The sequence below is a fragment of the Macadamia integrifolia genome, unplaced genomic scaffold (genome assembly GCF_013358625.1).
Source record: "Macadamia integrifolia cultivar HAES 741 unplaced genomic scaffold, SCU_Mint_v3 scaffold90, whole genome shotgun sequence".
Classification (NCBI taxonomy): domain Eukaryota; kingdom Viridiplantae; phylum Streptophyta; class Magnoliopsida; order Proteales; family Proteaceae; genus Macadamia; species Macadamia integrifolia.
Window position 1 is genome coordinate 708435 of NW_024870574.1, and position 12697 is coordinate 721131.

General features: G+C 37.9%; 2 protein-coding genes and 1 non-coding gene across 3 annotated transcripts; 1 reads left to right on the forward strand and 2 right to left on the reverse strand.

Moving 5' to 3' along the window:
- Window positions 1–4838: 4838 nt before the first annotated feature.
- Window positions 4839–5427, reverse strand: LOC122070362. Its single transcript, XM_042634506.1, has 2 exons — window positions 5182–5427; window positions 4839–5094 (listed from the first exon to the last, which is right to left on the reverse strand). The coding sequence occupies exons 1-2, from the start codon at window positions 5383–5385 to the stop codon at window positions 4852–4854; spliced, it is 447 nt and encodes a 148-aa protein (XP_042490440.1). The 5' UTR covers window positions 5386–5427; the 3' UTR covers window positions 4839–4851.
- A 312-nt stretch (window positions 5428–5739) lies between these two features.
- LOC122070374 lies at window positions 5740–6817 on the reverse strand. The gene is made up of 2 exons (XM_042634521.1): window positions 6660–6817; window positions 5740–6569 (listed from the first exon to the last, which is right to left on the reverse strand). The coding sequence occupies exon 2, from the start codon at window positions 6507–6509 to the stop codon at window positions 6006–6008; it is 504 nt and encodes a 167-aa protein (XP_042490455.1). The 5' UTR covers window positions 6510–6569; window positions 6660–6817; the 3' UTR covers window positions 5740–6005.
- Window positions 6818–11699: 4882 nt separating this feature from the next.
- Window positions 11700–11806, forward strand: LOC122070389. Its single transcript, XR_006137751.1, has one exon. It is a non-coding gene; the product is annotated as a small nucleolar RNA R71 (small nucleolar RNA).
- The last annotated feature ends 891 nt before the right edge of the window (window positions 11807–12697 follow it).

The following is a 12697-nucleotide window of genomic DNA, read 5'->3' on the forward strand; positions in this document are numbered from 1 at the left end:
ATTTCTCTTACAAGGGACCTCCACACTTGAACTTTTATTACCCTTTATCAATTCCAGGCACTAGCATATCTCTTAATTTGAAACTCACCTCGTCTCTTCCAAAACATGCTTATCTTAAGGCAAAACCACTTGTGAAGAAATAGGGAACCAAAGACTAAGGCGTTGGAGTGTTTTTTACCAAAACATATTACTAAGCATTAATGACATTTGCACATTTTTTTCTCCTTTTTTTTCGCTTAATAAACTCTATTCTACTCCACTACTTTTGGCTTGAATGACATGGTGGAGCAAACTCCAGACACCCAAGTTACTATGTAGCTTTGCTTTTTGCATATGCCCACAAAGACAGTGATGCTAGAGTTCCTTCAAAAGTTTCCTCCCAAGGAATTTCGATCAAGACACCACGCTTCCTGAGGTGCAATGCCCTGTCTAGTTCCAAGGGAATCAACTCTTATTCTTCTTTATACCACATTTCACATTTCATTTAAATTTGTGTATTTGTCAACTCATGCCAAATTAAAAAGAATGTCTCAACTCCAAATCAAAAGTACAAGGAACCCACAAACTGACATATGGTCCAACACCATAAAATAGGGGTCTCTTATTTTTTAGAAGAAAGTCCCATCTTAAGACATAGGCTTGTTTCTTTCTTCTCAACAAGGTTTTTATACGTTCAAAATGGGTACCTTAGTCAAAACTTTTATTTTCATACATCAAGCAACCGAATGGTATGATCATTAGCCAAAGTAGGACTTCATCCTTTAGCAAGCTCAAAAAAACAAAAAGAAAAACAAATAAAATACTAAAGTGGAAAAAGCAGAAACTAGTTTCCCTCCCCCACACTTAAGTCATGCAATGTCCTCAATGCATGGAAAGAATTAAAAACAAAGACAATGCAAGGGGGTCATATCTGATTAAAAGTTAATCATACGTGTAAAGAGGTTCATGGAGATCCATGACCTCTTCACTACCAATATTAGGAAACTCAAGGAATGGTTTCAAACGTTAACCATTAACCTTCAAAATTACCCCTGTTCTTGGATTCAAAATCTCCACAGCCCCATGGAGATATACATTATGGACAATAAACGGGCCATCCCATCGGGATCTAAGCTTACCAGGAAAAAGATGCAATTGAGAGTTATACAATAAGACCTTATCACCAATTGTAAAAGATTTACACAGAATGTGCTTATCATGTAAAGCTTTGGTCTTTTCCTTGTAAATCCTAGAACTTTCATAGGCTTCATTCCTAAGTTCCTCCAACTCAGATAGTTGGAGCCTACGATGAATTCACGTATCAGACAAATCAAAGTTGACTTCTTGATGGCCCAAAAGGCCTTATGCTCCAACTCAACTAGTAAGTGACAAGCTTTCCCGTACACCAAACGGTAGGGAGACTGACCAAGATCGATCTTGAATGCAGTCTGATGGGCCCACAAGGCATTAATGAGCCTAAGGGATCAATCCTTATTGTTGGGATTAACAGTTTTCTCCAAGATTTGTTTGATCTGCCTATTAGACACCTCCACTTGGCCACTAGTTTGGGGGTGATAAGGGGTAGATAACTTATGGGTGATCCCATACTTTTTCATTAAGGCCTCAAAAGGCTGATTACAAAAATGAGTACCCCTATCACTAATTATTGTACGTGGTGCACCAAAGTGAGAAAAAATGTTCTCTTTGAGAAACTGGACCACCACTTTGTGGTCATTAGATTTACAAGGTATGGCCTCTATCCATTTAGAAACAAAATCAACGACCAAAAGTATGTATAAATTCTCAAAGGAATTAGGGAATGGTCCCATAAAATCGATGCCCCATACATCAAAGATCTCAACTACCAAAATAGGGTTGAGGGGCATCATGTTCCTCTTATTGATACGGCCAAAAGACTGGCAGGTGGGACAAGCCTTACAAAAATCAAAAGCATCTCTAAAAAGAGTGGGCCAATAAAATCCGCATTGGAGAACCTTTGCGGTAATCTTCTTAGGTCCAAAGTGTCCACCACATGCATGATCATGACAAAAAGAGAGAATAGAATGTTGCTCATGATCAGGAACACATCGTCGGATAATCTAATCCGGACATATCTTAAACAAATAAGGATCATCCTAGAAAAAGTGCTTAACTTAGGAATAAAACCTATACTTATCTTGGGTGGACTAGTGATCCAGAGTTACACTTGAAACTAAGAAGTTGGCAATGTCAGCAAACCATGGTTAACTGGACACTGCAAATAATTGTTCATCTGGAAAGTTCTCATTGACTGGAGAATCGACAGTCAAGGAATTGGGAAGTCGGGATAAATGGTCTGCAACTAGGTTTTCAACTCCTTTTTTATCCCTAATTTCTAAATCAAACTCTTACAAAAGTAAAACCCACCTAATGAGATGGGCTTTGGCATCCTTCTTCTGAACTAAGTATCTGAGAGCTGATCAGTATACACCACCACATGTGAACCAACTAAGTAAGACCGAAACTTTTCTAATGCAAACACAACCGCTAAAAATTCTTTTTCAGTGGTTGTATAATTGAGTTGTGCATCATTTAAGGTCCTACTAGCAGAATAAATGACAGTGGGCAACTTATTAATCCTTTGACCCAAAACCGCTCCTATAGCAAAATCCGAAGCATCACACATTAGTTCAAAAAGTTCAGTCCAAACAGATGGTTGAACAATGGGTGCATTGGTCAACTCCTTCTTAAGTTGTTTGAAGGATTCTAGACACTCTTTAGGAAACTCAAAAGTTTGATCTTTGGCAAGTAATGAAGTGAGAGGTCGGGCTAACTGACTAAAGTTCTTAATAAACTTTTTGTAGAAGCCCGCATGCCCTAGAAAAGATCGGACGTCCTTAACAGATTGAGGAGGTGGTAAATTATTAATTAAATCCACTTTGGCTCTATCTACCTTAATTTCCTCCTTGGATATTACATGGCCCAAAACAATACCAGATTTAACCATGAAATGGCATTTCTCCCAATTCAAAATCAAATTCTTAGATATGCACCTTTTCAATACTAGAGAAAGATGATGAAGACATTCAGAATAGGAATTCCCATGAATTGAAAAGTCATCCATAAATACTTTTAAGAATTTTTTGACCATGTCAAAAAATATGCTCATCATGCATCGTTGGAACGTAGTAGGGGCATTGCAAAGCCCAAAGGGCATACGCCTGTAAGCAAATGTTCTATATAGGCATGTAAAAGTGATCTTATATTGGTCCTCTAAAGCAATTGGGATCTGGTTATAGCCGAAATATCCATCAAGAAAATAATAGTATTTATATCCAGCTAACCTCTCTAACATCTGGTCAATGAATGGCAATGGGAAGTGGTCCTTCTAGGTTGCCACATTAAGTTTCCTGTAGTCTATGCACACTCTCCACCCAAATTGGACACGGGTTGGAATTAGTTTATTATTGGCATTGGGAACTACAGTCACACCAGACTTCTTAGGCACTACGTGAATTGGGCTTACCCATTGGCTGTCAGAAATAGGATAAATTATTCCATGATCTAAGCACTTTAGGATCTCTTTCTTAATAGCTTCCATCATCACTGGGTTAGCTCTTCTTTGGGGTTCCATGGATGGTATGGAATCCTCCATAAGATGTATATGATGTTGCACAATAGAAGGGCTTATACCCTTGATATCAGCCATGGTCCAACCTAGGGCTTACTTAGGCTCTGTACTGTAACGATTCTGTTTTTTTAACATGATTTTGGGTCTAGCACACTTTTTTGCATTTCTATTTTTTTGGAGTGATTCTGCATCTTAAATGTTGTATGGTAATCGCCAAAAAAAATGATTTTATAATCTGAAAGAAACAGAAACATGTATGGTTCGTACTTAACAGAATCGTTTCTGTTAGAAACCAATATTTACATAAAGTGCCATCTTCACCATGGGTGTCAAAGTTGTGATTTTTAAATAAAATCTAAGGATAGTCAATGGTTTTTTAATAAATTCTAAGTTATGAAAACCATGATTACCCAAATAACTTAAGTCGAATGAGACAAATAAGAATATCTCCATATCAACAACATGGTGTTCACTTCAAATATGAAATATTTGGCCGTGTTTCCTTGCCATATGAAATATGAAATGTTTCAACAAAAATATGATCTATCATAATAACATAAAAGTATGAACAAGAATAAATGCAAGTATTGACATAATTCTTAAAGTATCTAATTATGAACTTAAGGGCATAAATTAGGTCTTCCAATTTAATTCTTAACTGCAAAACATGTCCCACTACTTCAAAGTTTAAATCCAATCATCAAAATGTAATCATGTAATTTGAGCCATTCCAGCTTTAACAGCTAACTCATTTGCAATCTTTTTCCTAAGATCATCCATCTGTCTTCTTCTTTCTACTAAGCTTATACTAATGTGAGCCGGTGCTACATAATCTTGAATTTCTTCAGGCTCCTCATTCCACCAATTTTCACCAAACTCCTTAAAATTCTTGTCTGTAATTTCTTCCTCCCGAATGAAGTTGTGAAGTGCACAACAAGCAATGACGATGCATGTTTGGGTGTTCAATGGAAAACATGGCATTTTGCTCAGAATTGGGAAGCGCTTCTTCAAAGAACCAAAACTGCGCTCTATAACATTCCTAACAGAAGAGTGTCTATTATTAAATAGCTCTACTGCTGTCCTTGGACGTCTATTCCTATAATCATTTAGATGGTATCTTTGTCCTTTGAACGGCGTCAAGAATCCAGTAGTAGATGGATAACCAGAATCAACCACATATTATTTACCTAGCACGTAAAGTGAAAAGTAATGAATCAACACAATATGTAAAATAGAGGATAATCAACTATTGATGTTAAGATTTAGAACGTACCAGGTGGAGGATGAGGAAATTCAAATTTAGGGTTATTCAATGCCTCATTGAATACTCGACAATCATTTGCCGAACCCTCCCAACCAGCGTACACAAAAGTGAATTTCATGTCAAGGTCACATGCACACATAACATTCCAGGTCGTATCTCCTTTCCTTCCTCTGTACGGTATTTGTTTGGATAAAGGTACAGAAGCACTAACATGAGTGCCATCAATCGCGCCAATGCAGTCCTAGTACCAATACATGGATATTCATCAAATCAAACCACGTATAACCACAAAACAACATAATCATTGTTTTAATCATAAACAACATACCTTGAAGAAAGGATAGAGCTTTGGTTTTTCAAGAATCTGTTTAGGGCAACGACTGAAGTTTGGAGGTTTGATATTCTCTTGTCCCAGTAGTATGAAAGCACGTAACACTTTCTTAAAGTGTTCACCTATAGTGTTAAGAGAACGCTGAAAGTGTTCTGCTATGTCTCTATACCTATCATTGTGACCAACGATAGATATAAACATTGCCAACTGCTCATCCACTCTTAAATATCGACTATCTTCCAACCAACCACATTGTCGCATTAACGCTTCAAGGTTGAGGAAGACATGGCGTTCCATTTTATACTGTTCACAGCATCTGTCTACATGTCCGTTTAGAACCTCACTCACTCGCTCTGGTCCTGTCAATTTACTATCTCGTATGAGCTCTCTAGTGTATAATGAATCATGTGCTTTCATCAACAACATTATACACATCATGATTTCTGCATCAGTGTCATCCCTTTCCATTTGTTCAATGTGTTCCCTAGATGCGATCATTCTTTGATCCATTCCTATAATATAAAATTAGAAATATGCAAACACATCAAACCATAATTTTGAACAAATATCCAAGACACCTTAAAAAAAATGAAGGAAAACATAGCAAACCATCAAAGTTAAAAGTAGTGTCAAGGTACAATGATCAAATATTCAGGACATCAAATACTACAGTTATAAAAAAAAGTCAAGACACAGTCATCCATAACATCTTAAAAAGTGAAGGAAAACATAGCAAACCATCAAAGTTAAAAGTAGGGTCAAGGCACAATCCAAGTAGAGTTATCAATCTATCTAATTAAAAGAACTTTTCAAGAAGCAAACTACTGAAGGGTACGAAGGAGTATTGACTTCCGATGAGGAGGGCAGGAAATTAATGCTTCTCTCCATTGCGGGTCAGCCATTAACTTCCGAAGTGCTTTCTCGTATAGTGCTTCATCTAACTCATATCCTGACTCAAGCACCTCCATGGCCCTAGTAATTCCATACATCTGTTCCGCATTTTGGGTTGAAGCAGTGGACATGCTCGCATCTCGTTCTACCCTTGATTTACTAATATCTTGAATTGCCTTGAATGCCATTGACCAATCATTAGACTTGCTCCTCCTCCTTTTCGCATTTGGAGTCCTATCATGCATATGCTTAGTAACTGGCCTTTTTTCCACTGCTTCAGTTTGAGTGTCACCTAATGGAGTAACTTCATCAGCGGAACTTGACTCATCACAAGACTCAATCATATTCCTAGCATCATTGGCCCCCAAAGTTTCCAACATGGTTGTTTGAGTCCCACTTCCTTCGCCGTCTGCATATGTATCACCAAATACCATACATAGTTCTGGCCATTGTGGTAGTCCGTGCTTCTTAAATCGTGCCCAAGTAGGGTTATCCTAATAAATAAAAAATACGCATAATCAAATACTTGAATTGATATATCCTGGAATTTCAAAATACTCAAATTAAATACAAATTGAGTATACCTTAATATGCGATTCCCAGATGGATTCATCATCAACAGTACAAGTTCTTGAAGCAGTATCCCAACCAAAACCAGTTGTCTCCAATAGCTTCTTAAACTAACTATAATCCTGCCTCAGTTTGTTCACTTTGTTCTTCAACTGTACAATGGCATAGTTGACCCCAGTTTTTTCTTTGAAGTTATTGGCAATGTTGTTCCAACCAGCTTTATTAAAAGTCAAAGTAGTCCTATGTCCTTTCTTAACTTCCTCTACCATCAGAACAATAAGGGTGTCTACATTTGCTTGGCTCCATTTTGCAGTCTCATTAACTGCTTGTTTTGAAGTTGACATTTTCTCACTATTTTACCAAAAAAAAAAAAAGAACATGAATTTAAAATCCAAATTGAAAACACTGATTTTCACCAAGGCACCCTAACCCTTAATCTATGATAGGTTCTAGAAGGTATAAGGATACAATGAAGCCCCATGAGAACAATTGAAGGTGTCAACCCTCTATCTTTCATTGGTGTCAGAAGGGATTCACAGACAGCATCCAAAATTACATAAACAAATGTTGCAAAATACAAAAAATATTCATTGTCAAGGGATAAAGAGTTACAGACAATGCAATGGATTTACACTACAATAAGGAGAGAGGTTTCTCTTGTGTCTTATTTGACTCTTTTATTCTTCTCCTAAATATGAAATATGAAACGGCAACTATTCATCAGATAAAATAGCAATAAACCAGACATGGATGTGAGCTCGAAAAGGTGATCATCCACATCGTCAATGTACGATGCAGAGATGAGCTCATGCTTAATAAGATTGGAGTGTTCACTTCCCAAAATAAACAAAATCTATGGTGCCACATAAAAAAACCCTTTTACCATAACCTACTTACTCCACATCATAAAATTACTTGGGATGCAGAGATGGCTTCATGCATAAACTCTAATCTTTGGTAAATATTTGAACATGTGGTACCTTATTTGGATTCAGCAACTTGTTAAACTGAATATTGTCAACCTGAACTCTTTTGTGTATATACTGGAATACATATGACCCTTTGGGAATCAAAGCATGAGAAGGGAACCCTCAACTAGGAAACAACAACAATAATATAGAACAGTTAATAATAGAGAGGTAAATAGGAAAAACCAGAGGAGTCCAACTATTATGAATGAAAAATGATCCGACATCAGACATCAAAAGTTAAAGAGAAATCAAAACTCGCATAACACTTTAAAAAGAAAAAACAATAAAATGAGAGAGTAATCGTTGTAGATTACTGAGAAGCAATGCGAACTCAGAAGTCAGAATAAACTTTGTTCAAATCATCCCCCAGTAAGACTGCAACCCCTACCCACTACTAGTACGAGTATCCAACTATCCAAATTCAAATCTTCATTTCTTCTTCCCCCAAGTCCAAACAAACGTGCAGTATACTTAACCAACCAAAATTTCCAAATCACTCCCACTCTCTGTTCCAAAAATTCAAATACTTCCTTCCTCCTATAAAAAGAGAAACAATAAGAAGGAGAATCTGACACTCCCACTACTAGTACTTTGATCTTTGGAGAGCATTTTCAGAATCAAATACTTCCTTACAGGACTTGTGCAATGGAAATCTATCTCGAGACCGGAGAGGACAGGGGACTTGCTTAGAAAATCATGGCGACTGCTTTCTTTGACTGAGAATGCCCGGAGAACTCGACGAACAACAAAAAGATAATTATCTTTTTTTTTTTATTTGAAAATATGAAACCTGGAGGATGTCCTTAGATATTGGAAATGGCGAACCAGCGAACGGGGGGCGGGAACAAGAACATAGAAAAAGATGAAGGAACCATGGGAAATAATGATAATGGGAAGAAGAAAGAGAAAATAATGAAGAGGGAAATCAGAGAATCAGTGGTAGGGTAAAGCAAATAGGGAAAGGGACCAATCCTGATCCTAGTTGACATTGATTGTGAAAAATGTGTTTCCCAGATTTAAGTAGAATTGAATTTTTAATAAATCTTGTGGATTCAAACCAGAGTCAAGAGACTGATCTGATGTCCGAATACAAATTTTTAAACCCCATGACAAATACAAGATGGTAATGTAAATGGAGAAGTTAGGTTGGATTTCCTATTGCTTATTTTGTGCCTTCCTAGTTATTCTTTTTTATTTTTCGGGAAGGTATCCAATCAGGAATCAAGCATATTGAGCATGAACCAACTTCTGTTGTTACCCAAAAAAAAAAAAAAAAATTCTGTAGCGCACAAGGAGAGGGAAAGAGGGGGTTTCTCTGTTTCTAACCTATTTCTGCAGGAGGTTGGAGTGTCCGCCGCTGGTCGAGGAGAGCTTGGAGTGTCCGCCGCTGGTCGAGGAGTTAAGGACTTCAGGGATTGTTGTGCCGCCAAACCTGCTGTAGCTTTGGACCTAGCGCCGGACGCTGATGAACCACCGATTTTCGTTTCCAGTGAGGGAGGTTAGGGATGGGTTTCGGGCGAAGGAGAATGAAGAGATGAGGGAGGAAGAGGGAAGTGACTGTTAGGCGAAGGACGAAGGAGGAAGGAGGATGAAGAAAGGGTTTCTCTTGTGTCTCTCTTCTGGTATTCCAAGAAAGAGAATGAGTTTTAGGGTTCGGTCGACTGAAGTTTTAAGTGCCTCTTATGTTTTAAGGGCAAATTTCGATTTTGCCCTTTCGTACTTAAGTCGGAGTTTCCATTCTGCGCCTTTTGATCAGAATAGATTCTGATCGTGAGAAGCTTGGTTTTCATGCTTCAAAAAATGAATTCTAAAACTTAAAAGTGCCGGTTCATTACAAAAAAACAAGAAATTGAACCGGACTCACCATACAACTTTTACTCTATTTCTGTTCCAAAAAAATAAAAAAACAACAGAATTGATTTTTTAGAATGTTACAGTACAGAGCCTTATTATCTTTTAACACTTTAAGTAACTCCTCTTCCTGGCCAGAAGTCAAATTTGAAGAAATTATTACAGGAAGAGTCTGGTCAGGCCCTAGGAAAGCATACCTCAAATTAGATGGCAACTCCTTAAGCTCTAGCTTAGGGGGCTCAACTATGGAAGGTTTGGGAATGGAATTGGAAGGGGTCCTAAGGGCTCCACAGGTGTATGAAGACTCAAGACTTTAGAAAAGAAATTTTCACTATCATCATCTAACTCATCCATACACTCTTGGAATTCTGAATCAAAATTAATATCAAAGTTGGTAATTAAATCATCAGAAAAATCCAAAAAATCCTCAATCATATTAATCTCTTCTTCCATATGTGGTTGCTTGCCTATCCTAAACATATTAAACTCAACAGTTTGGTTACCAAAAGATAATCTTAGGAAACCATTCCGATAATTGATTAATGCATTACTGGTAGCCAAGAATGGTCTTCCTAGAATTATTGGGATCTCATCCTTGGTTGAGAATGGCTTGGTATCTAACATAATAAAATCAACAGGGACAATAAATTCCCCCACCTTTAGTAAGACATCCTCAACCATCCCTTTAGGAATTTTAACAGACCTATCTGCCAACTGAAGAGTAGTTCCAGTGGCTTTCAATTCTCCCAATCCAAGTTGCCTGTACATCTGGTAAGGTAAAAGATTCACACTTGCGCCAAGGTCAAGTAAGGCATGCTCAATGTAGGTGTTGCCTATGACACAAGATATGGTAGGGCTCCTTGGATCCTTATACTTGGCTGCTATAGGCTGAGTAATTATGGATCTAATGTTACCTGCCAAGAACGCCTTTTTGGGCACACTAGTGATACGTTTGTGAGTACACAAATCTTTCAGTACCTTTGCATAGGTGGGGATCTGGGATATGGCATCCAAAAGAGAGATGTTCACTTCTACCTTTTTAAAGACTTCTAAAATTTTTTCCATGGAAGCAATCTTCCTTTTGTTTACCAAACGATTAGGAAATGGGACAGGATGAACATAAGGACTATTAGGGATTTGCCCCTGTTCAGAAAAATCATTTTTGGTTTCCTCAACCAAATAATCCTTAGTTTTAGAAAAATCTTTAGGTTCATCAGACGAACCTGAAACAAGAGGCACACTTGTGTCCTCAATTGAAGGAGAGTTAACAGGAGTAATAGATGAGGAAGATTTAGGAACACTTTGTTGGTACTCTCTACCACTCCTAAGGGCATAAACATTACTTTGGTTAGAGGGCCCTTGTTGGGTCTGACCTTGTACTATATTCAGTGTGCATTAGTTGATGTTTATGAACTAACAGGCTGATGATGCCTAGGGTTAGGCTCTGGTTGACTGGGTAAAGTTCTTTTCTCCCTCTCATGCATAATTGAGACAACTTGAGTGAGTTCTCTTGTAAGATTTTGATGGCTTGTCATGAGGAGGGCCATATTTTTTTCCAAGTCACTTATTCTACTTGCCTCTCCAGTGTTGGTAAACCCAGGGGGTTGCTGATAAGATGATAGGAGAGGGGCCCTAGGAAAACTAGCCTGAGGTCCTACATTTGACCTAGGAAAAGTATTTTGGGAAAAAGATTATTGTGCAAAGGGAGGCCTTTGGAGTCCAAGTTGACATTGATTATAGAAATTGGAAGGCTCTGCTTGGTTGCCTTGATTCCAAGAGAAATTTGGGTGATTTCTCCATCCTGGATTGTAGGTATTACTATATGAATTATTCTAGTATAAGGCGTTAACACTATCATTAGAAGTGCCCCCAGAGGTGCTGGGGCATTCTTCTATGAGATGTCCAAGGGACTGGCACCAAGCACAAATCTTAACCAAATTGACTGATGATGGCTCTCTAGGAACAATAGCCTCATATCTCTTGATTAGGCTATCCAAATGGGCTTCTTTGGCTACTATCCCATCCACAAAATATCATTTTCCTCCTATGGTTCTTTCAATCTCTTGGGTTGATTCCCACTCACGGGTTTTGTCAACTAAGTCAAGTAAGAATTCCCATGCCTTTCCTTCATCTGTAAAAGATGTGAATCCCTCAGGGCACATAGACTCTATCATTTGTTTAGTTGGATAATCAATACCCTCATAAATTATTTAACATAAATGCCATAGGTCTAGGCCATGGTGAGGGCATTCTTGGAATAGATCCTTGAATCTCTCCATAAGTTTGGAAAATGACTCACTAGGCTTTTGCCTAAACTGAAGGATATCACTTCGAAGCTTATTGGTCTTGTGAGTTGGGAAAAACTTCTTAAGGAAGACAACTGTGAACTGTTCCCATGACGTTATCAAATTTATGGGTTACTCATATAACCACTTCTTAGCTTGGTCTTTTAATGCAAAAGTGATAAACCTAAGCTTAACAGTATCATCAGAAAGCTGTTAGATCTTAATTAGAACACATACCTCTTCAAATTCCATTATAAATAGGTATGCATCCTCAGAGGTCAACCCATGGAAGTGGGGCAACTTAGTGATGTATTGAGATTTGAGTTTAAAATTATTACCCTAGGCTTGTGGTAGAACTATGCAAGAAGGTTAGGATGTTCTAGTAGGGTAGAATCTGTCTTTCAGAGGTTTAGGTGAAGGGTTTTGCTGTTGGTCTCCTATATTGAAGGGTTTTAAAGAGAGCAAACGTATAGGGTCACTACTTGATGGATCTCTTCTTTCTAACTGATTCTTAGTATTACGTACCCACCAAACACTCATGCAATAGAAAACTACCCACAACTAGAGTAAGACAAGTTTGATTTTTTTGGCTTTTTTGGAAGCTTACCGACAAGGATCCGGGGTTGCTCAGGTCAATTCCTGAGGTACTGCTATAGGGCGAAACCTGTCTTTATCATACTGTGAGGCATGGCGACCTCCACCGATACAATTATTATTGCAAGTTGTTCTTCTCAGAAATTCAATAAAAGAAAAGGAAAAACAAAACAAAGCAAACAAAGCACTCTGATTTACCAAAAGAAAGCAAAAAATAACATGAAACTGTTTTCCCGGCAACGGTGCCAAAAACTTGTTTGAGATTTTAAATGTAACCGCAAGCGTGCGGATCAGTGTAGCTACGGGTCGAACACAGGGAGAGCAGCCACTTTATTTTTTTACTTCTTTTAA

What these genes read in the sequence shown, in the direction of transcription:
- LOC122070362 (XM_042634506.1), bottom strand. Translation starts at nt 5,385, where the DNA reads ATGTTTATATCTATCGTTGGTCACAATGATAGGTATAGAGACATAGCA. An exon ending in AGCTCTATCCTTTCTTCAAG is followed by an intron (nt 5,095 to 5,181) that starts GTATGTTGTTTA and finishes TATTGGTACTAG; the next exon opens with GACTGCATTGGCGCGATTGA.
- LOC122070374 (XM_042634521.1), bottom strand. Translation starts at nt 6,509, where the DNA reads ATGGTATTTGGTGATACATATGCAGACGGCGAAGGAAGTGGGACTCAA.